The 27,975-nt window shown below is 41.8% G+C and overlaps 2 protein-coding genes across 3 annotated transcripts; one reads left to right on the top strand and one right to left on the bottom strand.

Annotated features, from left to right (window-relative positions):
• The first annotated feature begins 358 nt into the window (after positions 1–358).
• LOC108415346 (hepatic lectin-like) lies at positions 359–27,561 on the top strand. 2 transcript variants are annotated; one of them, XM_037532908.1, is made up of 8 exons: positions 359–436; positions 964–1,145; positions 14,632–16,744; positions 21,052–21,252; positions 21,362–21,540; positions 24,939–25,094; positions 25,213–25,319; positions 26,770–27,561. In XM_037532908.1, the coding sequence occupies exons 4-8, from the start codon at positions 21,105–21,107 to the stop codon at positions 26,915–26,917; spliced, it is 738 nt and encodes a 245-aa protein (XP_037388805.1). In that variant the 5' UTR covers positions 359–436; positions 964–1,145; positions 14,632–16,744; positions 21,052–21,104; the 3' UTR covers positions 26,918–27,561. The 2 variants fall into 2 exon arrangements, with proteins under 2 accessions (XP_037388805.1, XP_017543853.1); XM_017688364.2 differs by lacking the exons at positions 359–436; positions 964–1,145; positions 14,632–16,744 and having other exon boundaries at positions 20,747–21,252.
• Positions 8,834–14,545, bottom strand: LOC119261971 (myosin heavy chain, clone 203-like; the record flags this gene model as incomplete). Its single annotated transcript, XM_037532564.1, is given in 4 exon segments — positions 8,834–9,239; positions 9,492–10,173; positions 13,429–13,834; positions 14,489–14,545. Coding segments are annotated over 4 exon segments (1,473 nt in total), but the record flags the coding sequence as incomplete, so codon positions are not given.
• Positions 27,562–27,975: the final 414 nt, after the last annotated feature.

The following is a 27,975-nucleotide window of genomic DNA, read 5'->3' as shown; positions in this document are numbered from 1 at the left end:
CGCTAGGCTGATGAGGAAGCAGAGCGAGCTGCTTTTAGCACAGCTCACATCCTGTCCCTCAGCGCTGACACACACACACACACTTAGAAGAGTACATTCTAGCTGACAGGTGCAGCGCACTTCTCCTGACACTGAAAGAAAGGTCTGGCTCAAACACGGTGCAAAACCTCTTCTAATATTTTCTGCTGACCTGATGGTGAGCCCATCCTTCAAAAAAAATTATTTAAATATGCTGCTCTTTTGAGCCATGGCCCTTGCCATATCTCGACAGGAGGGATGGTGCATATCATCAATCAGAAATTCACAGCTTATGGGGTTTACCAACTACTCGAAAAATGTTTGTCTAACATGTGAAATATGCATGAAAAACAACCCACAGGGGAATCTTAGACCCAAAAGAGGCAAGTTCCCGAATCCACAATGGACTTTCCAACACGTATGTATGGATTTTATAGAATTAAATAAGTGTGCAGGAAAGAAACTGTTTGGTAATTATAGATGACATCACTAAATATGTTGAAATATTTCCTTGTGCTAACCTAGATGCGCTAACGGTAGCGAAGGCATTAGTAAAAGAAATAATTCCCAGACATGGGATACCTCAGAGAATATATAGTGATAATGGCACACATTTTGTAAACAGTCTCATCACACACATAGGAAAAGTGCTAAACATGGAGCTAAAACACCACTGCGCTGATCAGCAGGGTTGGCAGAAAGGCACAACGGTATTATAAAAGCTAAATTGCGGAAAACAATGATAGAAACCGGAAAAATTTGGGTTTACTGCCTTCTGCTATTGACATTAAATATGCACATAATGCCAGGGGAAGAGTGGCCTGACTCCCTTTGAAATGATGTATGGGAGACCATATGTTATTCCCCAGTTCCAAATGCTCTCAAGTGAAGTGAAGAAGCGAATTTAGCAGGCTATATGACTCCATTGTTAATCCTCCCACACAGGGCGAAGGAGATCTGAAACCAGAGGTAGAACTGACACCTGGGGACTGGGTCTTCATAAAGGTCATAAAAAAAAGTCCTGGGCAGATCCACGGTGGGAGGGACCATTCCAAGTGCTGCTGACAACCCCTACTGTGGTAAATATAGCTGATCGCCCCTCCTGGATCCACCTCTCTCTTAAAAAGGTATGTAGTAGTAGTAAAGTAGTAGACCCCAAAACCTAAAATATGAATAATTGAAGCCGAATTGCAACCAACTTCTAACACTGAACTTTCTAACTTTCTGGAAGCTCCTTGAAAAGAATAGAAACTGTACTAGGGGCGAAGAATGGACACAATAACTGCTGAAAAAGTTAATATTTAATTATTGATGTTTGTTTGCTTTGTGTTTTTCCTGAGCCTGAAAATTAAATGAACTTATACTTAATAACATTAAGTGTCCTATGACTTTTGACTCTGAACTGTACTTACAGTACAGTCTCAGGGCAATATTGAGAGCTGCCTGAAGGACACACATCACACCGAGGCACAGTACAGCCAGCCTGAACACCCCTAAACAAGAAACACACACAAATACACCTTTAACAGACTAGTGAGGTGAATGAAAGTGTCCATTCTCTTCTGATATGGCTCTCTGTGTGTGGGTCAGTATGTGAGCACTTACCTCCATGTTCTCTCTCTCCACACGAGTGAGAGGTCTTGTCCACTTTTTCCGTGTTCTGGTAATGAAGAGGTTCATTCTGAATGTCCATTTCCATAAGCATGACTATAATACACTGGTTCACGGCAGCACTTTAACCTAATAGAATCATAAACATGAAGCAGATTTACTCACTGCAGACTGGAAGTGTCTCTGCCGCATGTAGCTTCTCTATTGGCGAGAGATTGTTTTAGATAAAAAGAGAATTGAGATAAGACACTGCTCCAGTGTCCAGGGGTGGCATGCTTTACACTCCAGCCAACCCTTGGCATTGTGACCTTCGAGCTTGTGTGCTGTGGTGTGGACACATTTCAAGAAGATCCCAATGCACAGTTCTTGTGTTGCCTCAAGAGGCACTTTGCAACTCTGTAGTGAGTGACGCAACAAAAGACAGGTGATTTTTAGTCTTCAGACGTTGTGTCACATTTAAAGTCACTGAGCTTTTCAGTATGACCCATTGTACTGTCAGTGTTTCAGATCAGAAGATCAGAAGAAGTTTTATTGCCATTGTCAATGAACAGGATTCACAGACTAGGAATTTGCTTCGGCATGAAGGTGCAACATAAAAAACAAGTAGTAATAGGCATGCAAAATTAAGTCCACATAAATAAATACTCTAAGCAAATATAAAATATAGATAGAATGAATAAAAATAAAAATACAAAAGGCATGTACAACAGTACTATATACAACAGTGCAGGTGGAGTAGTGCAATTCAAGTAAAGTGACCAAGGCAGGGTTATAAAGAGGTAAGTAACGTGATTATATATTGTTCTTGAGTCCAATGGCAGAGGGGAAGAAACTGTTCCTGTGGCGGGAGGTTCTGGTCAAAATAGTCCAAATAGTGGATCAAATAGTCCGCGTGCGGGGTGAGAAGGGTCTGCTATAATCTGATCCGCTCTCCCCACAGTCCTGGAGACGTACGGGTCTTGGAGGGATGGGAGGCTGCAGCCTATCACCTTCTCAGCGGAGCGCACAATGCACTGCAGCCTTTGTCTGTCCCTGGCAGTGGCCCCAGTATACCACACTGTGATGGAGGAGCTGAGGATGGACTCGATGATGGCCGTGTAGAACTGTACCATCAGCTGGGCCGGCAGTTTGGCTTTCCTCAGCTGCCGCAGAAAGTACATCCTCTGCTGGGCCTTCTTGATGAGGGAGCTGATGTTCAGCTCCCACTTGAGGTCCTGGGTGATGGTGGTACCAAGGAACTGGTAACAGTCCACAGTGGTGATGGGGGTGTCGGTAAGGATAAGGGGGGGCAGGGGGCTTGTGGCTTTCCTGAAGTCAAGTCACAGTCATCTCCACTGTCTTCTGGGCATTGAGCACTAAGTTGCTGTTGCTGCACCAGGTCACCAGCCGGTCCACCTCCTTCCTGTAGGCAGACTCATCACCATCTGAAATGAGTCCAATGAGGGTGGTGTCGTCCGCAAACTTAATCAGTTTGACAGAGTCATGGATGGAGGTGCAGCAGTTGGTGTACAGGGAGAAGAGCAGAGGGGAAAGTGCACAGCCCTGAGGAGATCCTGTGCTTAAAGTCCGCGTGTCCGAGACAATCTTCCCCAGCCGTACTCGCTGACTGCGGTCCGTGAGGAAGTCTGTGATCCACCTGCAGGTGGAGTCGGGCACATGGAGCAGAGAGAGCTTGTCCTGGAGCAGAGTGGGAAGGATAGTATTGAATGCAGAGCTGAAGTCCACAAACAGGATCCTAGCGTAGGTTCTTGGGGAGTCCAGATGCTGCAGGATGAAGTGGAGGGCCAGGTTTATGGCATCATCTACGGACCTGTTGACTCTGTAGGCAAAATGCAGGGGGTCCAGAAGGGGGTTGGTGATGGACTTGAGGTGGGATAAAACCAGACGTTCAAAGGTCTTCATGACTACGGATGTCAGGGCCACAGGCCTGTAGTCATTAAGTCCTGTTCGCATGGTTTCTCGGGGACAGGGACGATGATGGAGGACTTGAAACAGGCTGGGACATGGCTTGACTCCAGGGAAGAGTTGAAGATTCCCGTGAAGACTAGGGCCAGCTCATCAGCACAGTGTCTCAAGGTGCCAGAAGACACGGAGTCAGGGCCCGAAGCCTTGTGTGGATTTAGCCTCTTAAACAGCCTGTTCACATCCTCCTCCTGGACTGAGAGGGCAGAGGGGGCAGATGGGCAATCCAAAGTTGTTGAGTGTATTGTGGTGTGGGGGGGTGGAGGATGGGCGGTGTCGAGTCCATGACTTCGAAACGTTAATGTCGTTAGCCAGTTTGAAATCTTCTGAACAATGAGGTGCTCTGGGTCTATAGTTGGTGATCTCTTTCAGCCCCCTCCATACAGTGGCAGAGTTGTTAGCATAGAACCGCTGCTTCAGACAAGCATTGTACTTGGATTTAGCCTTTAACACCTCCCTGCTAAATTCATACTTTGCACCTCTGTAGCTGACTCTGTCTCCCTCTCTGAAAGTTTTGGTGTGAACCAGGGTTTATCATTATTGAAAGTGATTCTGGAGCGTGATGGGATGATGCTGTCTTCACAGAAATGTATATATGACGTCACGGTCTCTGTGTATTCATCTAAGCTGTCTGTAGAAGCCTTGAACATGCCCCAGTCTGTGGTGTCCAAACACGTGCGTAGCTCCTCCACAGCTTCACTGGTCCACTTTTTATATGTCCTCACGACAGGTTTAGAGAGCTTTAGTCTCTGTCTGTACGCAGGCATCAGGTGAACCATGACATGATCTGAGAGTCCTAAAGCCGCACAGGGCACAGCACGGTCTGTATGATGTGATCTGAATGATGTGACATGTCAAAACAGAGGCACTGACGGACAGATCTCACAGTAGTGTTGGTGTGGAGTGACCAGCTGAGGTCATCAGTGAGGTGTACGCAGAGGAACTTCACACTGCTGACTCTCTCCACTTCAGCTCCACTGATGAACAGGGGAGAGTGACCACCCCTCTGCAGCTTCCTGTAGTCCACGATCATCTCCTTTGTTTTGCTGATGTTGAGACAGAGATTATTTTCATGGCACCACTCTGACAGCGTGCTGACCTCGTCTCTGTTTCATCTCCATCAGTGATGAGGCCCAGGATGGTGGTGTGTTTGGCTACACAGGCATCTGTATACAGGGAGTACAGGAGAGGGTTGAACACACATCCCTGGGGAGCGGTTATGAAAACCATCATAAGACTGCATTATTATTGTCATTATTACATTTTAGAGATAACTTAATAAAATAGTTTTGTTCAAGACGGCTTTATTTACAACAGGCTGCTTGACTGAAACGTGCAGTCATGTGATAGTTTAAACCTAATGACACTCACGCCACCAGTACATACTTTTGGTATACATACTACTATTTACTACATACTGAGTCAGTGTCTCTGCAGTGCACCATTTCACATAAAAACCCCTCTGAATGACTGTTTACATCTCCATAACTGAATTTTGCAAATAATACAAATTGGTGGAATATCCCTTTAAGACATATAGTGTGGGAGTGTGTGCTTTGCTGAATTCACATTGCAACCACGTGATCTGCACATACAGAAACCACAAGACTTTCCGACACACCACACAGACTCTTCTGTATGGCACTCTAAAACAGACGAGAGTATGTGCAGTTCTGATTGTTATTTACTTCAGTTTTCCAGGTGATGCTGATTGAACAATGTCTCTCCTTGCTGTCTTTTTACATTCTTCACTCAGAAACATGGTTTGTGAGTCCAGGCCTTCCTGTGGTGGTAGTATGAGGGCAGAATAATAGAAGGAGAGAACTGGAGTTTTGTGCAGATGCTGCTTGGACCTAGAAGACCCTAACACCCCCCCCCCCCCCCCCCCCCCCCCCCCCACCCCAAAAAAAAAGATGACATGTACAACAGTTGAAGCAATAGATGTTACACTATGTTCAACATTTTGGAACAGAGCAGTTACAGAGAGAGAGAGAGAGAGAGAGAGAGAGAGAGAGAGAGAGTCAAACTTCTGAAAGTGTGTCAAGATTAGTTTGAGCTGCCTTCCGCCTCAACTTCCTGTCCTCTTACCAAGTACAAAGATAATAATATCACACACATAGAGTCACTTCGAGAGCTGGAGAGACTGTGGTAGATGCTGCACATCTGCAGTTACAGAAGAAACAATTCAGCTCAAAGCTATTTGTTAAGCATTATGGCCAGAGTGCATTTAAGAAAGAGAACAGAACTGGAGATGAATGAGGATCTGAATGCAAATGCAGCAAAGAGATCAACTGATCCAAACAACAGCAAGAGCTCTTATGAAGAAATCTATGCCAACAAAGCTGTTCTGGACACTCCAGTGACCAGAAGCCATAAAGGAACTGTTTTATGATGTGCAGCCAGTGTGGGCTGACCCACAGTGGGCCTCTCAAGTTATCTGTGGGCTAGCCCAGTAGTGCACTGCCCAAACAGAATCTCTTTAGGGCCCACTGTGGGCTGACTCGCAGTGGGCCAATATAGGGTCATCTGATGGCTAACCCTAGCCCTCAGCCTGTTTGCAGGGAAAAGACCAACACCATCCCTTGTCTGCCAGTTGATTGTAAAACATCACAAAACGAGTAGACAAGGCTTTAGAGGGAGCTATTATCATTCCCTCATGTTAGTTTAATTATCCAGACCTTAGTGACTAAGAATTCTGATGTAACTGGACTTTCTGAAGTTTTATCTGAATGCCTTTATTCACCATCCTATAAGTGTATGCAAAAGTTTTGGCACCCTGGCCAAATGGAAGTTGTGTTGATTTTCTCAGCGAAAATAAGCAGAGATCCTCCGCAGAGAACACACTTCTCCACACTTTAATGCACAATTACTGTTTATTTACTGAATTTAACATATTGGAAAAAGTAAAACATAAAACGTGACCTGTACAAAAGTTTAAAAACTCTTTTTTTCAATGCCAATACTGATTTTGAAACTTAGCAAATGACACTGCACACTAAAATTGGCAGAAAAATGTAACGTAATTGTGTTCTATGTGTTCTTATATTACTGCTAGCATAGGCTCAAGCTCCCCTCATGACCCAGAAGGATAAGCAGCTTTGAAAGTGTGTGTGTGTGTGTGTGTGTGTGTGTGTGTGTGTGTGTGTGTGTGTGTGTGTGTGTGTGTGTGTGTGTGTGTGCTTGTGTGTGTGTGTGTGTTCTTATATAGCATGTTTGCAATGAACATCAGATGAAAACAGTTCAGTAATCTGGTCATGTGGATCTAGGTAATGGTCTGAGTTTGTGATGCCAGTGTCCAGAAGATGGGAGTTGTAGTGAGTGGAGTCGACAGAGGCAGAAGAGGGATCCTAGAAGTGTGACCTCTAATTAAATCCGTATGTCAAACTCCAGTCATGATGACCACATGACTGTCTCACAGGAAACCGAAATGCGCAAAATTGAATCTTAAAACATTTCTGAAGGTAAAGATTTCTTTATCTTTCATTTATCTCTTACTCAGAACATCAGGTTTAGAGTAAAACAGACTTACATCAAAGAGCAGCTTGTCGAGATTTGATGAGCATGTCCGATTTACAAATTTGGCTGTGGTGACTGATGTCTTTTACCTTACATTTTTGTATGTATACATATATATATATATAAATGTTGTAGTCCATTCTCCTGCAGAGCCTCCATGGTGCCAGAACCTGAAAGAGAAGAGCATGCACTGGTGTTTCTAATAGAGCAGTGAGAGTCAGTAACTGCCTCATCACAAGAGTTCAGCTCAGTGATCTCTTACCCAGTGGTCAGTTCCACCGATCTTTAGACCCCCTCTGTGTACTCTGTATACTTGTATTGTTTTTTTTTTGTTTTTTTTTTATCCAGTACTCCTTTCAGAAACCCAATTTCATTTGTCATATTTTTGGGATTTTCTTTTATGTACAACATGATTAGGATCTACACAAAGATTCTCAATGATGTTCAGCTTAGGGCCATTCCAAAAGCATCAGCTTGGTTTTTTGGAAGTAGTTCATGGTGTTTGAGGTATGTTTTGGATCACTGTCTTGTTGTAGAAACAGTTGTCATTTCTAAATGTTTATTGATTTTTAAGCGAGTTTTTAAGGCCCAGCCTTTCTTTCCAAACAAGGCCCCAAGCAGTTTCCTGGTTTCTCTCTCTCATCTGTTTATGGTCAGCAGGTCTGCTCCTCTCACTCCAGTTCTTCCTCTGAGTAGAGATATAGTAAATGTTAGAGTTGAGGCAGGTCCACACCTGGTTTGCTAAGGGAAGACAAATTCCTCAATGTACAGATTCTCTGTTGTTTGTGACATGTGTGGAAGCTCTGCAATATGATGTGTTGCAATTTATACAGTGCATTTTCTCCTGTAAACCCAGAATGTTACATTTAGCTATTCAACTTCTTTGTTTAAAATTACAAATATTCTCTCACCAAGATTCTCACACCTTTGTTTTGACTTCCTCTTTCTGTGCCTATAACTGGTCTCTCAATAGTCAGGTTAGTGTAACTGTCAGTAACTGGTGTCTCTCTATAGTCAGGTTAGTGTAACTGGTCTGTAACCTATTTCTTTCTTTAGTCAGGTTGGTGTAACAGGTCTGTAACCTGTTTCTTTGTTTAGTCATGTTGGTGCAACTGGTCAGTCACTGGTCTCTCTCTAGACTCAGGTTGGTGTAACTGGTTAGTAACCTGTTTCTTTCTTTGGTCAGGTTGGTGCAACTGGTCAGTAACTGGTCTCTCTCTATAATCAGGTTGGTGTAACTTATCTGTAACCTGTATCTTTCTTTAGTCAGGTTGGTGGAACTGATCTGTAACCTGTTTCTTTCTTTAGTTACTTTGGTGCAACTGGTCAGTAACTGGTCTCTCTCTAGACTCAGGTTGGTGTAACTGGTCTTAAACCTGTTTCTTTCTTTAGTCAGGTTTGTGTAACTGGTCAGTAACTGGTCTCTCTCTGTAGTAAGGTTGGTGTAACTTGTCTGTAACCTGTTTCTTTCGTTAGTCCGGTTGGTGTAACTGGTCTGTAACCTGTTTCTTTCTTTAGTCAGGTTGGTGTAACTGGTCTGTTACCTGTTTATTTCTTTAATCAGGTTGGTGAAACTGGTCAGTGACTGGTCTCTCTCTAGACTCAGGTTGGTGTAACTGGTCTGTAACCTGTTTCTTTCATTATTCAGGTTGGTGTAACTGGTCTGTAACCTGTTTCTTTCTTTAGTCAGGTTTGTGTAACTGGTCAGCAACTGGTCTCTCTCTGTAGTAAGGTTGGTGTAACTTGTCTGTAACCTGTTTCTTTCTTTAGTCCGGTTGGTGTAACTTGTCTGTAACCTGTTTCTTTATTTAGTCAGGTTGGTGTAACTGGTCTGTAACCTCTTTCTTTCTTTAGTCTGGTTGGTGCAACTGGTTAGTAACTGGTCTCTCTCTATAGTCAGGTTGGTGTAACTGGTCTGTAACCTGTTTCTTTCTTTAGTCAGGTTGGTGCAACTGGTCAGAAACTGGTCTCTCTCTATAGTCAGGTTAGTGTAACTGGTCTGTAACCTGTTTCTTTCTTTAGTCAGGTTGGTGTAACTGGTCTGTAACCTCTTTCTTTTTTTAGTCATGTTGGTAAAACTGGTCAGTAACTGGTCTCTCTCTAGACTCAGGTTGATGTAACTGCTCTGTAACCTGTTTATTTCTTTAGTCAGGTTGGTGCAACTGGTCAGTCACTGGTCTCTCTCTATAGTCAGATTGGTGTAACTGGTCTGTAACCTGTTTCTGTCTTTAGTCACGTTGGTGCAACTGGTCAATAACTTGTCTCTCTCTATAATCAGGTTGGTGTAACTTATCTGTAACCTGTTTCTTTCTTTAGTCAGGTTGGTGGAACTGGTCTGTAACCTGTTTCTTTCTTTAGTTACTTTGGTGCAACTGGTCAGTAACTGGTCTCTCTCTAGACTCAGGTTGGTGTAACTGGTCTTAAACCTGTTTCTTTCTTTAGTCAGGATTGTGTAACTGGTCAGTAACTGGTCTCTCTCTGTAGTAAGGTTGGTGTAACTTGTCTGTAACCTGTTTCTTTCGTTAGTCCGGTTGGTGTAACTGGTCTGTAACCTGTTTCTTTCTTTAGTCAGGTTGGTGTAACTGGTCTGTAACCTGTTTATTTCTTTAGTCAGGTTGGTGAAACTGGTCTGTAACCTGTTTCTTTCTTTAGTCAGGTTGGTGTAACTGGTCTGTAACCTGTTTCTTTCTTTAGACAGATTGGTGTAACTGGTCTGTAACCTGTTTCTTTCTTTAGTCAGGTTGGTGCAGCTGGTTAGTATCTGGTCTCTCTCTATAGTCAGGTTGGTGAAACTGGTCTGTAACCTGTTTCTTTCATTATTCAGGTTGGTGTAACTGGTCTGTAACCTGTTTCTTTCTTTAGTCAGGTTTGTGTAACTGGTCAGCAACTGGTCTCTCTCTGTAGTAAGGTTGGTGTAACTTGTCTGTAACCTGTTTCTTTCTTTAGTCCGGTTGGTGTAACTTGTCTGTAACCTGTTTCTTTATTTAGTCAGGTTGGTGTAACTGGTCTGTAACCTGTTTCTTTCTTTAGTCTGGTTGGTGCAAATGGTTAGTAACTGGTCTCTCTCTATAGTCAGGTTGGTGTAACTGGTCTGTAACCTGTCTCTTTCTTTAGTCAGGTTGGTGCAACTGGTCAGTAACTGGTCTCTCTCTATAGTCAGGTTAGTGTAACTGGTCTGTAACCTGTTTCTTTCTTTAGTCAGGTTGGTGTAACTGGTCTGTAACCTCTTTCTTTTTTTAGTCATGTTGGTAAAACTGGTCAGTAACTGGTCTCTCTCTAGACTCAGGTTGATGTAACTGCTCTGTAACCTGTTTATTTCTTTAGTCAGGTTGGTGAAACTCGTCTGTAACCTGTTTCTTTCTTTAGTCAGGTTGGTGTAACTGGTCTGTAACCTGTTTATTTCTTTAATCAGGTTGGTGAAACTGGTCAGTAACTGGTCTCTCTCTAGACTCAGGTTGGTGTAACTGGTCTGTAACCTGTTTATTTGTTTAGTCAGGTTGGCGAAACTGGTCTGTAACCTGTTTCTTTCATTACTCAGGTTGGTGTAACTGGTCTGTAACCTGTTTCTTTCTTTAGTCCGGTTGGTGCAACTGGTTAGTAACTGGTCTCTCTCTATAGTCAGGTTGGTGTAACTGGTCTGTAACCTGTTTCTTTCTTTAGTCAGGTTGGTGCAACTGGTCAGAAACTGGTCTCTCTCTATAGTCAGGTTGGTGTAACTTATCTGTAACCTGTTTCTTTCTTTAGTCAGGTTGGTGGAACTGTTCTGTAACCTGTTTCTTTCTTTAGTTACTTTGGTGCAACTGGTCAGTAACTGGTCTCTCTCTAGACTCAGGTTGGTGTAACTGGTCTTAAACCTGTTTCTTTCTTTAGTCAGGTTTGTGTAACTGGTCAGTAACTGGTCTCTCTCTGTAGTAAGGTTGGTGTAACTTGTCTGTAACCTGTTTCTTTCGTTAGTCCGGTTGGTGTAACTGGTCTGTAACATGTTTCTTTCTTTAGTCAGGTTGGTGTAACTGGTCTGTAACCTGTTTATTTCTTTAGTCAGGTTGGTGAAACTGGTCTGTAACCTGTTTCTTTCTTTAGTCAGGTTGGTGTAACTGGTCTGTAACCTGTTTCTTTCTTTAGACAGATTGGTGTAACTTGTCTGTAACCTGTTTCTTTCGTTAGTCCGGTTGGTGTAACTGGTCTGTAACCTGTTTCTTTCTTTAGTCAGGTTGGTGTAACTGGTCTGTAACCTGTTTATTTCTTTAGTCAGGTTGGTGAAACTGGTCTGTAACCTGTTTCTTTCTTTAGTCAGGTTGGTGTAACTGGTCTGTAACCTGTTTCTTTCTTTAGACAGATTGGTGTAACTGGTCTGTAACCTGTTTCTTTCTTTAGTCAGGTTGGTGCAGCTGGTTAGTATCTGGTCTCTCTCTATAGTCAGGTTGGTGAAACTGGTCTGTAACCTGTTTCTTTCATTATTCAGGTTGGTGTAACTGGTCTGTAACCTGTTTCTTTCTTTAGTCAGGTTTGTGTAACTGGTCAGCAACTGGTCTCTCTCTGTAGTAAGGTTGGTGTAACTTGTCTGTAACCTGTTTCTTTCTTTAGTCCGGTTGGTGCAACTTGTCTGTAACCTGTTTCTTTATTTAGTCAGGTTGGTGCAACTGGTTAGTAACTGGTCTCTCTCTATAGTCAGGTTGGTGTAACTGGTCTGTAACCTGTTTCTTTCTTTAGTCAGGTTGGTGCAACTGGTCAGTAACTGGTCTCTCTCTTTAGTCAGGTTGGTGTAACTGGTCTGTAACCTCTTTCTTTTTTTAGTCATGTTGGTAAAACTGGTCAGTAAGTGGTCTCTCTCTAGACTCAGGTTGATGTAACTGCTCTGTAACCTGTTTATTTCTTTAGTCAGGTTGGTGTAACTGGTCTCTAACCTGTTTCTTTCTTTAGTCAGGTTAATGCAGCTGGTTAGTATCTGGTCTCTCTCTATAGTCAGGTTGGTGAAACTGGTCTGTAACCTGTTTCTTTCATTATTCAGGTTGGTGTAACTGATCTGTAACCTCTTTATTTCTTTAGTCAGGTTTGTGTAACTGGTCAGTAACTGGTCTCTCTCTGTAGTAAGGTTGATGTAACTTGTCTGTAACCTGTTTCTTTCGTTAGTCCGGTTGGTGTAACTGGTCTGTAACCTGTTTCTTTCTTTAGTCAGGTTGGTGTAACTGGTCTGTAACCTGTTTATTTCTTTAATCAGGTTGGTGAAACTGGTCAGTAACTGGTCTCTCTCTAGACTCAGGTTGGTGTAATTGGTCTGTAACCTGTTTATTTGTTTAGTCAGGTTGGTGAAACTGGTCTGTAACCTGTTTCTTTCTTTAGTCAGGTTGGTGCAACTGGTTAGTAACTGGTCTCTCTCTATAGTCAGGTTGGTGTAACTGGTCTGTAACCTTTTTCTTTCTTTAGTCAGGTTTGTGTAACTGGTCAGTAACTGGTCTCTCTCTGTAGTAAGGTTGGTGTAACTTGTCTGTAACCTGTTTCTTTCTTTAGTCCAGTTGGTGTAACTGGTCTGTAACCTGTTTCTTTCTTTAGTCAGCTTGGTGTAACTTGTCTGTAACCTGTTTCTTTATTTAGTCAGGTTGGTGTATCTGGTCTGTAACCTGTTTCTTTCTTTAGTCAGGTTGGTGCAACTGGTCAGTAACTGGTCTCTCTCTATAGTCAGATTGGTGTAACTGGTCTGTAACCTGTCTCTTTCTTTAGTCAGGTTGGTGTAACTGGTCTGTAACCTGTTTCTTTATTTAGTCAGATTGGTGTAACTGGTCTGTAACCTGTTTCTTTCTTTAGTCAGGTTGGTGTAACTGCTCTGTAACCTGTTTCTTTCTTTAGTCAGGTTGGTGCAACTGGTTAGTAACTGGTCTCTCTCTAAAGTCAGGTTGGTGTAACTGGTCTGTAACCTGTTTCTTTCTTTAGTCAGGTTTGTGTAACTGGTCAGTAACTGGTCTCTCTCTGTAGTAAGGTTGGTGTAACTGGTCTGTAACCTGTTTCTTTCTTTAGTCCGGTTGGTGTAACTGGTCTGTAACCTCTTTCTTTCTTTAGTCAGGTTGGTGTAACTGGTCTGTAACCTGTTTCTTTCTTTAGTCAGGTTGGTGTAACAGGTCTATAACCTGTTTCTTTCTTTAGTCAGGTTGGTGGAACTGGTCTGTAACATGTTTCTATCTTTAGTTACTTTGGTGCAACTGGTCAGTAACCGGTCTCTCTCTAGACTCAGGTTGGTGTAACTGGTCTTAAACCTGTTTCTTTCTTTAGTCAGGTTGGTGTAACTGGTGTGTAAGCTGTTTCTTTCTTTAGTCAGGTTGGTGTAACTGGTCTGTAACCTGTTTCTATCTTTGGTCAGGTTGGTGCAACTGGTCAGTAACTGGTCTCTCTCTATAGTCAGGTTAGTGTAACTGGTCTGTAACCTGTTTCTTTCTTTAGTCAGGTTGGTGTAACTGGTCGGTAACCTGTTTATTTCTTTAATCAGGTTGGTGAAACTGGTAAGTAACTGGTCTCTCTCTAGACTCAGGTTGGTGTAACTGGTCTGTAACCTGTTTCTTTCATTATTCAGGTTGGTGTAACTGGTCTGTAACTGGTCTCTCTCTGTAGTAAGGTTGGTGTAACTTGTCTGTAACCTGTTTCTTTCTTTAGTCCGGTTGGTGCAACTGGTCAGTAACTGGTCTCTCTCTATAGTCAGGTTAGTGTAACTGGTCTGTAACCTGTTTCTTTCTTTAGTCAGGTTGGTGTAACTGGTCTGTAATCTGTTTCTTTCTTTAGTCAGGTTGGTGTAACTGGTCTTTAATCTTTTTCTTTCTTTAGTCAGGTTGGTGTAACTGGTCTGCAACCTGTTTCTTTCTTTAGTCAGGTTGGTGTAACTGGTCTGCAACCTGTTTCTTTCTTTAGTCAGGTTGGTGTAACTGGTCTGTAAGCTGTTTGTTTCTTTGTTCAGGTTGGTGCAACTGGTCAGCAACTGGTCTCTCTCTAGACTCAGGTTGGTGTAACTGGTCTGTAAACTGTTTCTTTGTTTAGTCAGGTTGGTGTAACTGGTCTGTAATCTGTTTCTTTCTTTAGTCAGGTTGGTGTAACTGGTCTGTAACCTGTTTCTTTCTTTAGTCAGGTTGGTGTAACTGGTCTGTAACCTGTTTCTTTCTTTAGTCAGGTTGGTGTAACTGGTCTGTAACCTGTTTCTTTCTTTAGTCAGGTTGGTGTAACTGGTCTGTAAGCTGTTTGTTTCTTTGTTCAGGTTGGTGCAACTGGTCAGCAACTGGTCTCTCTCTAGACTCAGGTTGGTGTAACTGGTCTGTAAACTGTTTCTTTGTTTAGTCAGGTTGGTGTAACTGGTCTGTAATCTGTTTCTTTCTTTAGTCAGGTTGGTGTAACTGGTCTGTAACCTGTTTCTTTCTTTAGTCAGGTTGGTGTAACTGGTCTGTAACCTGTTTCTTTCTTTAGTCAGGTTGGTGTAACTGGTCTGTAACCTGTTTCTTTCTTTAGTCAGGTTGGTGTAACTGGTCTGTAACCTGTTTCTTTCTTTAGTCAGGTTGGTGTACTGTTCTCATGCAGCACCCGAAGATCACACACGCTGGACCACTGCTACTCTCCTTTCCGTGAGGCGTACAAAGCCCTCCCCCTAAATCCGTTTGGCAAATCGGACCATCTCTCCATTCTGCTCCTGCCCACCACCAGAAAAGCCCCCGCTGGTCGGACCAATCGGATTCAGCGCTTCGGGACTGTTTTGATGACGCAGACTGGGAGATGTTCCGCGACGCGTCACACAATCAATAACTTTGACGAACATGTAGCCTCGGTTAGCGGGTTCATTAGGAAGTGTATAGAGAATGTTGTGCCCACAAAAACAGGTCATGTTTACCCCAATCAGAATCCATGGCTCAACGGTGAGGTCCGTGCTGCGCTGAACGCGCGTACCGCTGCTTTTAAATCAGGAAACACGGATGAGTATAAAAAGCCAGCTATGCCCACCGTAAGACCATAGACGCAGCTAAACGCGAGTTCAGGGCTAAAGTGGAGTCACAGATCAACACCAGCAACACGAGAAGCCTGTGGGAGGGGCTGAACACAATAACGGCCCTTAAGAGGGAAACTCGTTCTGTGAAAAACATCAGCGCTGCGCTTCCAGACGAGCTGAATTCTTTCTACGCCTGTTTTGAGGCAAATCACACCGCGCCAGCGTAAAGAGTCCCGCCCCCGCCTCCGCCCCCACCCCGCCGAGTCAACAACCCCTCCGTCTCCGTGGATGACGTGTGCAGAGCCTTCAAGCCGGACCTGACGGATCCCTGCATGCGCTCTCAAAGCCTGTGCACATCAGCTGGCAGGAGTGTTTACAGACATCTTTAACTTCTTCCTCTCTCTCTCTCTCTCTCTCTCTCTCTCTCTCTCTCTCTCTCTCTCTCTCTCTCTCTCTCCCCCCTCCCCCCTTTCTCTCTCTCCCCCTCTCTCTCTCTCTCGCTCTTAGTTGCTCCCACGTGCTTCAAACTGGTCAGGTTGCTCTTACCTCCATCATAAGCAAGTGCTTTAAGAAGCTGGTCAGATACATCATTTGCTCCTCACTACCTGCCACTCTGGACCCACTGCAGTTTGCTTACAGACAGACCAGATCCACTGATGACGCAATAGTCCTGACTCTACACACTGCCCTCTCCCACCTGGGCAGGAAGAAGACGTATACGAGTGCTGTTTGTGGACTACAGCTCAGCGTTCAACACCGTCGCGCCCTCAAGGCTCGGCATTGAGCTTCGGAATCTGGGTCTGAACAGTTCTCTGTGCAGCTGGATCCTGAACTTCCTGACGGGCCGACGCCAGGTGGTAAAGATGGGCAGCTTCACCTCCTCCTCACTGACCCTTAACACCGGAGTTCCTCAGGGCTGTGTGCTCAGCTCTCTCTTGTACTCCCTGTATACCCACGACTGCTCAGCCAGACACAGCTCCAACGTCATCATCAAATTTGCAGGTGACACCACAATTGTTGGCCTGATCCCCAATAACAATGAGGAGGTCTACGGAGAGGAGTGTGGTGCCAGGAGAACATCCTCTCTCTCGGTGTCAACAAGACGAAGGAGCTCATAGTGGACTTCAGGAAGCAAGAGAGAGCGCACACCCCCATCAGCATCAACAGAGCCGTGGTAGAGAGGGTCAGCAGCTTCAAGTTCCTCGGTGTTCACATTTCCGAGGAACTGACATGGACCGAACACACCACACGGTTCTTAAAGAAGGAGCAACAGTGCACCTCAGGCGGCTGAAGAGGTTTGGCATGAACCCCTGCATCCTCAGAACATTCTACACATGTACTGTGGAGAGCGTTCTAACAGGCTCCATCATCACCTGGTATGGAAACTGTACTGCCATTGAGCGTAAAGCTTTACAGAGGGTGGTGTGCACAGCCCAGCACATCACCAGGGTCCAGCTCCCAAACCTTTTGGACTTATACACTAGCCGCTGACTGAGGAAGACCAGGAGGATTCTGAAGGACTCCACCCACCCAAGCCGTTGCCTGTTCTCGCAGCTGCCAAGTGGGAAGAGGTGCAGAAGCATAAAGTCCAGAACCAGCCGGTTCTGAGACAGTTTCTTCCCCTGGGAACATCAGGCTGCTGAACAGCCAGTAGTGCTGGCCTATCAGCCTCTGTATAGTCAGGTTAGTGTAAGTGGTCTGTAAATGGTCTCTCTCTATAGTCAGGTTGGTGTAATTGGTCTTTATAGTCAGGTTGGTGTAACTGGTCTGTAACTGATCTCTGTCTAGAGTCAACTTGGTGTAACTGGTTTGTAACCGGTCTCTTTCTATACTCAAATTGGTTCAACTGAGGTGTAGCTGGTGTCTCTATGCTCAGGTTGGTTGTAACTGGTCTCTCTAGTTTGTTTGGTCTCTCTGCACAGTCAGGTTGGTGTAAGTGGTCTGTAAATGGTCTCTCTCTATAGTCAGGTTGGTGTAATTGGTCTTTATAGTCAGGTTGGTGCAACTGGTCTGTAACTGATCTCTGTCTAGAGTCAACTTGGTGTAACTGGTTTGTAACCGGTCTCTTTCTATACTCAAATTGGTTCAACTGAGGTGTAGCTGGTGTCTCTATACTCAGGTTGGTTGTAACTGGTCTCTCTAGTTCGTTTGGTCTCTCTGTACAGTCAGGTTGGTGTAAGTGGTCTTTATAGTCAGGTTAGTGTAACTGGTCTTTATAGTCAGGTTGGTGCAACTGGTCTGTAACTGATCTCTTTCTATAGTCAGGTTGGTGTAACTGGTTTGGAACTGTTCTCTATATAGTCAAGTTAGTGTAACCATAACCAGTCACCACAGTGCTGAGCTTTCAGAGTGACTCTGTCTCTGTGGTATTCTGCAATCTACGCCCTGATCTCAGAACAGGAAGCTGAGGTGAGAGCCAGCTTATACAAGCCACACCATTTCTGTTTTTACTCTCTTTGGTGTCCCTGCAGATATAATATGTTGACACTCATGGACGTCTCTATAGATTGATGGAAAGGGAACTAACTAAACCTTGACTAAGGGGTGTGGGGGGCCATGCTTCCCCGGAAGGATGTTTTTAATGGCCCCAAAATGGGTGAACATATAAAGTAGCAATAGGCAGAAAATTGATCAAAGAATTTGATAATTGAGTGATTTTGCATGGAAATAGTGGGATTCTGTTCTGTAGTTGCCCTTACATGTTTAATAGTCAAGATCTCCTGGTCGTAGTGGCATTTGACGACATAAAAAATATGTATTCTCAATTATTTTTTATGTAAGTTTCACAAATGAGGATATATTAAGGAAATTGCATTTCTACTAATTCAGTATTCATTTTATCTGAAAGTTTTAAACACCCACTTTCTTCTTGCTCACTAACCTTTATCAGTCCTGTTTCTTCAGCTCTCAGTCTCTGTGCTTTCAGTGTTTAGTAATGTTAGTTTTGTTAAATTCAGATTTACAGATTTACAACTCATCATTTCATTTCTTAAAAGTCTTCAAATATTTGGATCTTCCCTGACAGCAGGAGGATGTTGGGCCACTGTTGGCTTCCTGGCAAAGCTGGCAGTGCGCTGGTGTTTTTTGCTCAGTGTTTTGTGGGCAGCCCAGGTGTTTAAGCAGAGTATTAGATGAAGCTCCACTTATTCCTCATTTTCAAATGATTGCAATCTAGCATTTTCTATAAAATCGTTTTATATTAGGCCTCATGATTTTTCCTCTCTCAGTTTTTTGTAATATTTGTCTTGAGTTTATTTTCTAAAATAAGAGGCTCTGTGCATTTCAAATCTGTTTGAGGAGATTAAAAACTAGTTAGAGCTTGTATTCAGGACAGTAATCTGGGTGGTCCGATGGTGGACATGAAGTGGCAAACAGTCAGCGGAGTGCCGGCCTTATCAAGCCATCGGACCAACGTATGCTCACTGTCTGCGTTGTAGCAAATGCTCATGCTTTATGGCCTGTTCATGTTGCTTTAGCTCACATGAACTTAAACGTCTTCACTGATTCAGATTGTATGTGGCATATTTTGAGTAAGGCCTAATCTTTCTAGTATGTGTTCAGGTAAAATCCTGTCAGAACTTCAATGGTTGCCAACCAGAGCTCTCCCTGAGGTCTGATATCATTGGCCTACAACCTATGAGGTCTGAAATGATTGGCTGAGTTGGCATTACACTTTTCCTCAATGCTAGACAGCAGGATTGCCGTCTTCTGTTGTTGTGTTTGAAAATTTGTGGTAGCACCGCAGAGGCAGAGGTGGATTAGAAGAGCAGCAGCGCCTCCCCCAGTTCACACCCTGCTATCACAGACCAGTCTGTTCTCATAAGAGCGAGACGCACCACAAAAGAGTATGTGACCTAAACAATCTTCATTATTATTGCCTGTTATCCCCGTCCCAAATGACTGATATGCAATTCAGCAGTAATACTGTGTTTTCTGTTTCTGTAAACATCCCTTCTTAAGTAAAACTTGACAGTGGGCTAATAGTATTCTTAAGGAGAGAGTGAGAGAGTGCTGACCAGTATTTACAGTTACAATCTAAGACCTTCTTCAGCTAATCACTTCTTCAGTAAATGAAATGATCTGTGCTACTGATGGAATTTCAGACACATATACAGTGGCTGTGCAAGCAGGAGTCAGGAACCAAACTTGTGGGTAAACAGCAGTTTGAACAGCCGTTTCATCTTAAGAGCATGATTTTTAAGAGTGATGGGTTAGGTCAGGAGTTCTCAACCTTTTCCCCTTCAAGGGTTGTTTTAGGCCAGAAATCAAGTGGAGTGTTCCTCTGTTTTCAAACCAGTAGCTCGGAGTAGATGAGTGAAAAGTAGATGAAGCTGCATTGTGCACCATAGATCAAGTGTAATATTGTTTACTGTTTGAAACCTATAATTTTTTATTATTGTTATCTTTATGAAGTCTAATTTTTTACTGCTTTTGATGACAAAGTGCCATCACCAGCCAACTAAAGATCACTGGCTCCTCCTCAGTATAGCCCTAAGGACCACTAGATGTTGCTTTCAACTCAGAAAACCTGGTCAAAGAAAACCTGATGTTAGATCAGTGGAAAAATTACAAGGATTGTAGCAGTTTGAAAAGCCTTTATTAGTGGAACGATATATTGCTAATTTATTGCACTAAACAGTGTGTCCTGCACTAAAATCAAAGAATATATATGTATATATATATATATATATTGTGAATATTTTGTTTATCCACTCCAAATGGACTGTGGTTAATTTCGAATGTTCAATTCTATCTTCATGGGCGTAATACACCTGAATATTGGAGCACTTTAACCTTGTATAATCTTGAAGCAGCTCAGCATGAGCTGATCATTTCACTAACCAATCAGCATTCGCAGTAATGCTAGTGTCCTACTGACCAAAACCTTTTTGATGTAATAAAAGCAAAAAAATACTGATAAGTTTTCTTAAACTTTTTTCAATGGAATGCATCTCACAATTTTTTTTATTACGGGAAGATTTTGCACAAAAGGAAATATGTTTCTAGTTTTATTTACCATTATTCATTGAGGATTCGCTCTTGTCATGTTTTCAATGTAATAGGAGAAATAAGAAGTGGCCCCAGGCCCCCTTTAATTGGCTGTGGTAGTGCTGGCTGTTGCAGGCAAAAGTAATGTGGTTTACACGTGCATGACAATGATCCTTCTCAGCACTGCAGGAACACCGACATGGTGGTGTTGTGTTAGTGTGTGTTGTGCTGGTACAAGTGGATCAGACACAGCAGTGCTGCTGGAGTTTTTAAACGTTGTGTCCACTCACTGTCCACTCTATTAGACACCTCCTACCTTGTCGGTCCACCTTTTAGATGTAAAGTCAGAGATGACGGCTCATCTGCTGCTGCACAGTTTTTGTGGCTCGTACTCTAGTCCTTCACCAGTGGTCACAGGGCTCTACCCACAGGACGCTGTTGGCTGGATATTTGTGGTTGGTGGGCTATTCTCAGTCCAGCAGCACTGCTGTGTCTGATCCACTCAGACCAGCTCAACACACACTAACACATCACCACCACATCAGTGTTACTGCAGCACTGAGAATGATCCACCACCAGAATTGTACCTGCCATATAAGGGTCCATGGGGGTCCTGACCACTGAAGAACAGGGTAAAAGGGGACTAACAAAGTATCAGAGAAACAGATGGACTACAGTCTGTAACTGTAGAACTACAAAGTGCAGCTATACAGTAAGTGGAGCTGATAAAATGGACACTGAGCGTAGAAACAAGGAGGTGGTCATGATGTCATGCCTGATCGGAGTAGGCTTTTCAAGAGGAAGAAGTACAGGAGGGACAAGAAAGTTAACCCTATACTTTTGAATAGTGAAAAAAGAGAAATGATGCCATATCCATGCGATGTGTCAATTAGAATGAAAAATTGTCAGGGTTTCCCCGCAGAAGCTCCACAGAACACGTCCCTCTGTGGTTCCTTGTTCAACTTCCTCTCTGTAGTTAATGTATGAAACAATATATACAGAGTTCCACTCACATTTGGAGCTGACCTGGATCGCTGCAGAGAGCAGAGTGGAGATGAGTGAGGATATGTATGAAAATTCAGGATACACTGCAGACAGAAAATCTGAGTCAGATGACGGCAAGAATGTCTATGAAAACATGCATGTGAAAGGACATGCTGGGACCCAAAGAACAGGAAACAGACGGGAATCTCAGAGCTCAGGTGCACATCCCCTCTCTCTTTCAGTTTCTCTCTCCTGCAAATGTAGAAATTCTCTGAAGGTGTACTATGTGAACAATCATCCACACAGTGTGATGCTGTCTTGTTCCAGGATATGACACAGCTGGGAGCAGAAGCTGCAGGTGGGCTGCAGTGTGTCTGGGGCTGCTGTGTGTTCTCCTGCTGGCTGCCACCACAGTGATGTGGATCAAGCTGAACAAGCTGACTACAGAGTGGGATAACTTACAGACCAGTTACACCAACCTGACTCTAGAGAGAGACCAGATAGAGGCAAGTTACAAAAGCCTGACTGTAGAGAAGGATGGTCTTCAGCAGAAACTTTCCTATTTGGGCAAGTAGACTCATTTAAATCTGAGCATAAAGTTACATGAGCATATAGTACAAGATAATAAGCCTTAATTAAGGGGTCTGAGGTCAAACTGCACTAATATTTTTAATATGCCAGTCTGATATGTAAAATTAACAACAATAAGCAGTGATAAATAGGAAAGCATTGTTGAACCCAAAGATGGTATGAAACATATATTTCAGTGTCAGGTTTGTGAACAGGCAGTTTACCAGCTTGGTGCAGATAGGAGCAGGACTTTGTGATGAATTAATAACCAAAAAAATGATAATCATTTAGTAGTTGGCATAGATATATAATATCTAACAGCAAAATAACAAAAATGAATAATCTCATTCTAATTAGAAGTTCTAAATGAATTCTAAGCAGCCAATCACTGAACAACTGCATAAATTGCTTTCTTACAGGCTACAGAAATGGCCCTTAGCCACTCAGAAGGCCACAGCTGTAGAAAGTGCAGTTAACAAAAGTGAATACATGACAATACATTTGAATAAAGGCAAGTCTGAAACGTGGCAGTCATGTTCAGTTGTGACCAATGCAGATGGTAAACATATGTGCACGACTGTGGGCGGGAGCGGGACAAAATATTTAGGTTTCAGACAGGAGGGGGATAAACTACTTAGGTTTTCTGTGGGAGTGGGATGAAATCTTGCAGGTGTGGGACTGGAAAAAAAGGGTCCTGTGCAGACCTCAACATAACATCACTTTTTTAATCCCAATACTGAAACTTTGAGTATCAAATAATACATAATGTCCATAATTTCTTCATCTAAAACTACTAGTACAAATTACTCACTCAACGAACACACTACAACCCCACAGGAAGAAACACACAGCTAACAACATTACATCACAGGGTGACTGTGTGTGCCATTTTGTGATGGGTTTGTTATTATTATTGTTTATTTTCTCTCTACTCTCTGATTCACCATTTTCAACTAATATCAACACAACACCTATACCGATCGATACCGATATGCCATCTGTAGCTAAAACAGCTGGGAAAATTGTACTTGGTGACATGAATAACACAATAGTATACAGAAATGTAGACACCCAAGTTTGGCTTGCCAAAGAATTCAAGAAAAAAAGATGCATAGGAGATCTTACAATAAATAGACTTTAGGGATGTATCATTATTTTGTAATTCACCTTTATAATCTAGAAAAATACTGCGACAAAGGCAGATGTGTCCACTGGTGAACCAAGACCAATAGAACTGGGCCTTTAGTTTGGGATATAAATGATTAAAAACCAGAAGAATAAAACCTCAACGATAATGCTAATGTCAACTAGCACCCCTGGTAGAGTGTAATGTGTGTAATATATATATATATATATATATATATATATATATATATATATATATATATATTCACAGTACTGTGTGAAAGTCTTAGGCACCCAAGGTACATTTTCAAAATCTATTTATTTGTGTAGTTTGTGTTTATTTGCTGAGAAAAGTGTTAATATTTGAATAGACAAAATGTATAGAATATTAATGATGAATGATTTATAGATATATATATATATATATATATCAAGGAAAAATATGGACCCAAGAAATTCTTGTTACTTTTTATTGTTTTTGTGTTTATTTGAATTATTAATATGACTTTATTCTAGTGTATATTGTGATAAACCCACTGCTGAGGTCAATTGTTCAAAAATTTGCTTAGATGCCTAAAACTTTCGCACAGTACTGTACATATATTTCACTCACACGCCTGTGTAAATATACTGTCAGAATAAGTTTGATTTGATTTATGAGACTCTAAAAGTCAGCTAGCAGTAAGATAATGTTGATTCACATGAACATTTTTTGGCCATTCCAGATTAAATATGGGCATTTGAAGCTTGTAAAAGACATTCCATGTTTTCTGTTGAGTGGGAACAGACATTATATACGGAATATTGCAGTTTTACAGTGTCTCCTTCAGTAAAGAGCACTGGCACAGTGCTCCTACCATTGTTTTCTAACAACTGACTGAGACACATCGGTTCATCTACCACTGATACTCATAGTCGTCGTGTCGAGGAACTGTCAGAGAGCTGGTTGATTCCACTATCAGCTATTAATTATGTTATTGGTTAATTTTGAGTTAGGCATTCAGTTCAGCAACTGGCATCGTATCCATTGGCCATTTGGCTGTATCTTCCTAAATACTAAGGAAAATCGACTAAAAATGACAGATGTTTTTTGTTTTTAATTATTTCACTAAAATCTTTAGACCTAGAAGGCCTTGAGGTTTGCCCACTGACTTTACTTATTGGAGGCTTGAATGCCACTTTTGAAAATGACTGCTATTTCTATCTTACAAATTCAGTAAATTGTAAATCTTCAGTAAAACAATGTGGACTAGGCGTAAACATCATTTGCAGGAAATATGTTTAGATGCCGGGAATGTATTTAGCTGTGATGTTAGGTGTAGACTAGTGCCATTTCATTTAATCTGCAGAATTTAAAAACTACTGACAATTTTATCAGTTGTAGTTGTGCTGTTTACATCATACCAGCGTCGGCCTGCATGTTTTACACATCTAGGGAAGTTACAAATACTATAAGTGCATTGCTGAAGGAACAGAGTGGGTTTATTTTCCCAAAATAAATGATTATACTCATTATAGCAGCCACTCATACACCAAGAATAAAAACTCAATCTATAACCAGCTAACTGAGGCATGATGATATTATATGATAGCACACAGTTCGCTGATGGAAAAAGTATTATGCAACATGGAAAAATTATGATGCAGTTTCAGTTCCTCATGTATATCTCTGTTGTCAGAAGTTTTTCACATAATTCAAAACAACCTTTTGTTCTTTACATCGTATGTAAATATCATGATGAATGAACTAAAGGAAACAGCCCAAAATGACTTGGGGAAAATGACTGGTTCCCTTGACTTTCATGAAAAGTAAATGAGGTTTTTTTCCTTCTCCTGTAAAGTTACTATTTTGGAGATACATTTAAGGGTATATTCCTTTAATGACTGACACAATGCTAGACAGTAGTATATGGAAAATAACATTATTTCAACATTCAAAATCAGATATCATGTATGAGGTGCCACTTCTTCACTGTGCCTGTAAAACCACACTCCTCATGAGCGCAAAGTTAGTAGGTGGTCTGTGCAGCACTAAAGAATTGACTGTTAAACTTTACAACCAGCCCAACTCTTTCAAAACTTTTTTTTTTTTTTTCCCCGACAAATATATCCCCAGAGTTATTCTACATCTTTTCACAGAACTCACTATATTCCTGTATTTGAATAGAAAGCCCCCATTTAGTCTGACTAATGTTACCCTATACGTTAGGCTTTATGTATAAATGAAGCCGACCTGCGAGGCTGGATCTACTTCAGCTCCAGTGTCTACTACATCTCTACTGAGAAGAAGAGCTGGAGTGAGAGCAGAAAGGACTGCAGAGCAAGAGGAGCAGACCTGCTGATCATAAACAGCAGAGGAGAACAGGTGAGAGAGTTTTTACTCTTTGTTTGACTCTAAATGGAAACTGGAGTTTAAGAAGGGTTAGAAATAGTTCAAACTCTCATGTGCTTCACATGTGTAACCAGTTATTACAATTCAACAGGACTTCACTGAAATGTTGAGAAGAGGTCAGAAAACTTGGATTGGTCTGTCTGACCAAGACACAGAGAGGGTCTGGAAATGGGTGGACGGCTCAGCGCTGACCACTAGGTAGGAGATCACTGAACTAAACTCTGGTCATGGTGAAGTTACGGAGTCATACTCTGCATCCACGCTGGCAGCGACATGAGGCTTCTGAATAACTTCAGAGTCGGCCACACGACAAAGCTGAGCGAAGTTTAACCTTTCAGTACGTTGAAAGTGAGCCTCATTTACAGTGGAGCCAAGCATTGTACATGAAAAACAACAACAACAAAGGGATGTAAGAGTAAACATGGATTTATGACATTAAAATTATAGCAAAGAAAATAAAGAAAGGCCAAAGTTCTTATTAAAAAACAGTACATTAGACCAATATAAATTCATAGGAAAACAAATATGATCAACAAATCAAAGCAATCTAATATTAACTATTAAGGAAATTAGTGAAAAATAAATAAATAATGCATCTGAGTAGAATAAGAAAAAATAGGGAACAATACTGAAATAATAATAATATTAATAATAATAATAATAAAGTACAATTAAAAAAAATATCAAATAAATGTCATGAATAATAATAATAATTAATAAATCAACCATGAAAACATCTAAAAAGCCTGAAACCAAATCAACTAAAACTGCTGCAGGCTGAGTGGAGCTGGTTAGAGATTAAAAGACTAAAATGGTTGGTGTACTAGTTCCGAAGCAGATGACTAAATAACCCAGTTTAATGAAAGTTCTTACCACCTGAAAGATGATCCAGTCAGTTGAATGAGTTTGATGGTTAGTACTGGGTGGGTCTGTGTGCTCTGTAGCTGGTAAAGTACATTTACATTTACAGCATTTAGCAGACGCTCTTATGCAGAGACCCTTACAAGAAGTGCTTTGTCTGTTTAGAGAAAGTATCTTTGCTAGTTACCAATAGGTTAGAGAAAGCCAGTCCTGAGCTCCGATACTGCTAGAAACAAAAAGTCCCTGTTGATACCCAGAGAGAAGGAACAGAGTTGAACACAGAGCAGTGCAATACAAAAGAATACAATAAAGTACAATACATAAGTGCAGTACATTACATTACAATCAATACTTAACTCAGTGCTCATTTTAAGTGCTGGGTAAAGAGATGTGTCTTCAGTCTGCGTTTGAAGACAGTGAGAGGCTCTGTTGTACGAACAGCCAGTTATCTTCGCATTGAAGGATGGCGAGTGGCAGGTCAAGCCGAGCTGTACTCGAAGCTCGAAGGGCTTGTGGTACAGTTCTAGATTTCACCATTGCCATCAAGTAGGAAGGGCCTGGTCCATTTTTGGCTTTTTAGGCAAGCATTGGGGTTTGAAATCTGATAATTGGTCAGATTTTTTACTTGGTGCCAGTGAAACCAAGCCAACCAACTCAAGTTCTGCTTAAGTTCAGAAACACCCACAGGTATTGAGTGCCCAATTTTTTGGATGAAAAGAGGTGGAAATGCAGGGTGACTCCTCACTGCATTGATAAACACAGTGAATTCTCTGATTCTCTCTTTCAGGTTCTGGGGAAGCGGAGAACCCAACAGTAGAGCAGGAGATGAGGACTGTGTTGTCACTGGCCAAACATCTGATCCTTCACAGAACTGGGCTGATTATCCCTGCAATGCCCACTTTGTTTGGATTTGTGAAAAGAGAATATTTAGCTGAATTGCTTATGTGAGGATCAAGAGTCCAAATATAGGCCATAATTATCCGGGTTTAATTGCATTATTGCACTGACGTCTTGATTTTTCTAACAATAGGAGAAACAGATATGTAGAGATAAAATATAAGATGAACCACAGCTGGTAGCTTGCAAACCACTAAAACTCGCGAAATGGAAGCAATATGACTGCTATTGACTTCTGCAGATGCACAACATTCTAGGATATATTTCAAGTTTCTATGATCATCTTAGTTTCATCTAATTGTTCTGTCCAGAAAAGTATTTTTTTTTACCATCTACACTGTAAAAATCAGTCTTTCTATTTATTTTGAATAGACCTTCTTTAGTTTTTACAGATTTGATCACATTTTCTGTGAATTTACAGATAATGACTGTAAAAAAACATTGCAGTGCCAAATATTCCTACCATTCACTGTAAAAACCTTTAGAATTTTACTTATTAACCTTTCTATTAAATGACTGATTTTCCATGTACTGGACATATTTTCAATAACACATCAAAACATATGACTTTTTTTGCTTCTGAACAGACATTGCTCTGTAATAAAAAATGCATTGATGAGACGTGTTATTCTACACATAAATAACATCTTCACACCACATTAAAGTTGTTTATTACAGAAAAGCTTTTCTTGTATGCGTGAATTCATTTTAAACCTCAGAACTGCACTAATGCACATTTACAACAACATATTCCATTAGAAATAAGTCAGTTTAAAAAAGCTCCACATGTGATGGTGGATATGAATGTACAGCATAATATTAAGATATTTACATTTTTTTGTCCAGAGCAACTTTTGATGTGGCACAAATCTAAGTCACATTCTGTTCTTTCGAAACAGCCAGTCAAACTTAACAACCCCCTAAACAGCAAAGCTGAAGAAATAGAAGCCTGTGCTGTTCAATTACTAAACTTCAGCAAAGAAAATCTGTATAAATGAGTTTGTGGACACAAAAAATCCTTCCCAGGATTTTGTTCCCACAGCCTGGCTTCTTTAGTTAGATCAAACCACCAGCGGAGCTGTCCAGGCAGTTAGAA

This window comes from Pygocentrus nattereri, chromosome 22 (assembly GCF_015220715.1).
Source record: "Pygocentrus nattereri isolate fPygNat1 chromosome 22, fPygNat1.pri, whole genome shotgun sequence".
NCBI classification, from domain to species: domain Eukaryota; kingdom Metazoa; phylum Chordata; class Actinopteri; order Characiformes; family Serrasalmidae; genus Pygocentrus; species Pygocentrus nattereri.
Note: the sequence above shows the minus strand (reverse complement) of the source record. Positions and strands in the feature narration are given on the sequence as shown.

Bases quoted from the DNA above. Each gene is read 5' to 3' on its own strand.
- LOC108415346 (XM_017688364.2), top strand. From the start codon at position 21,030: ATGTATGAAACAATATATACAGAGTTCCACTCACATTTGGAGCTGACC. The intron at 21,541-24,938 runs GCAAGTTACAAA...CCTATACGTTAG, and splicing joins TAGAGAGAGACCAGATAGAG to GCTTTATGTATAAATGAAGC. The intron at 25,320-26,769 runs GTAGGAGATCAC...TCTCTCTTTCAG, and splicing joins GGCTCAGCGCTGACCACTAG to GTTCTGGGGAAGCGGAGAAC.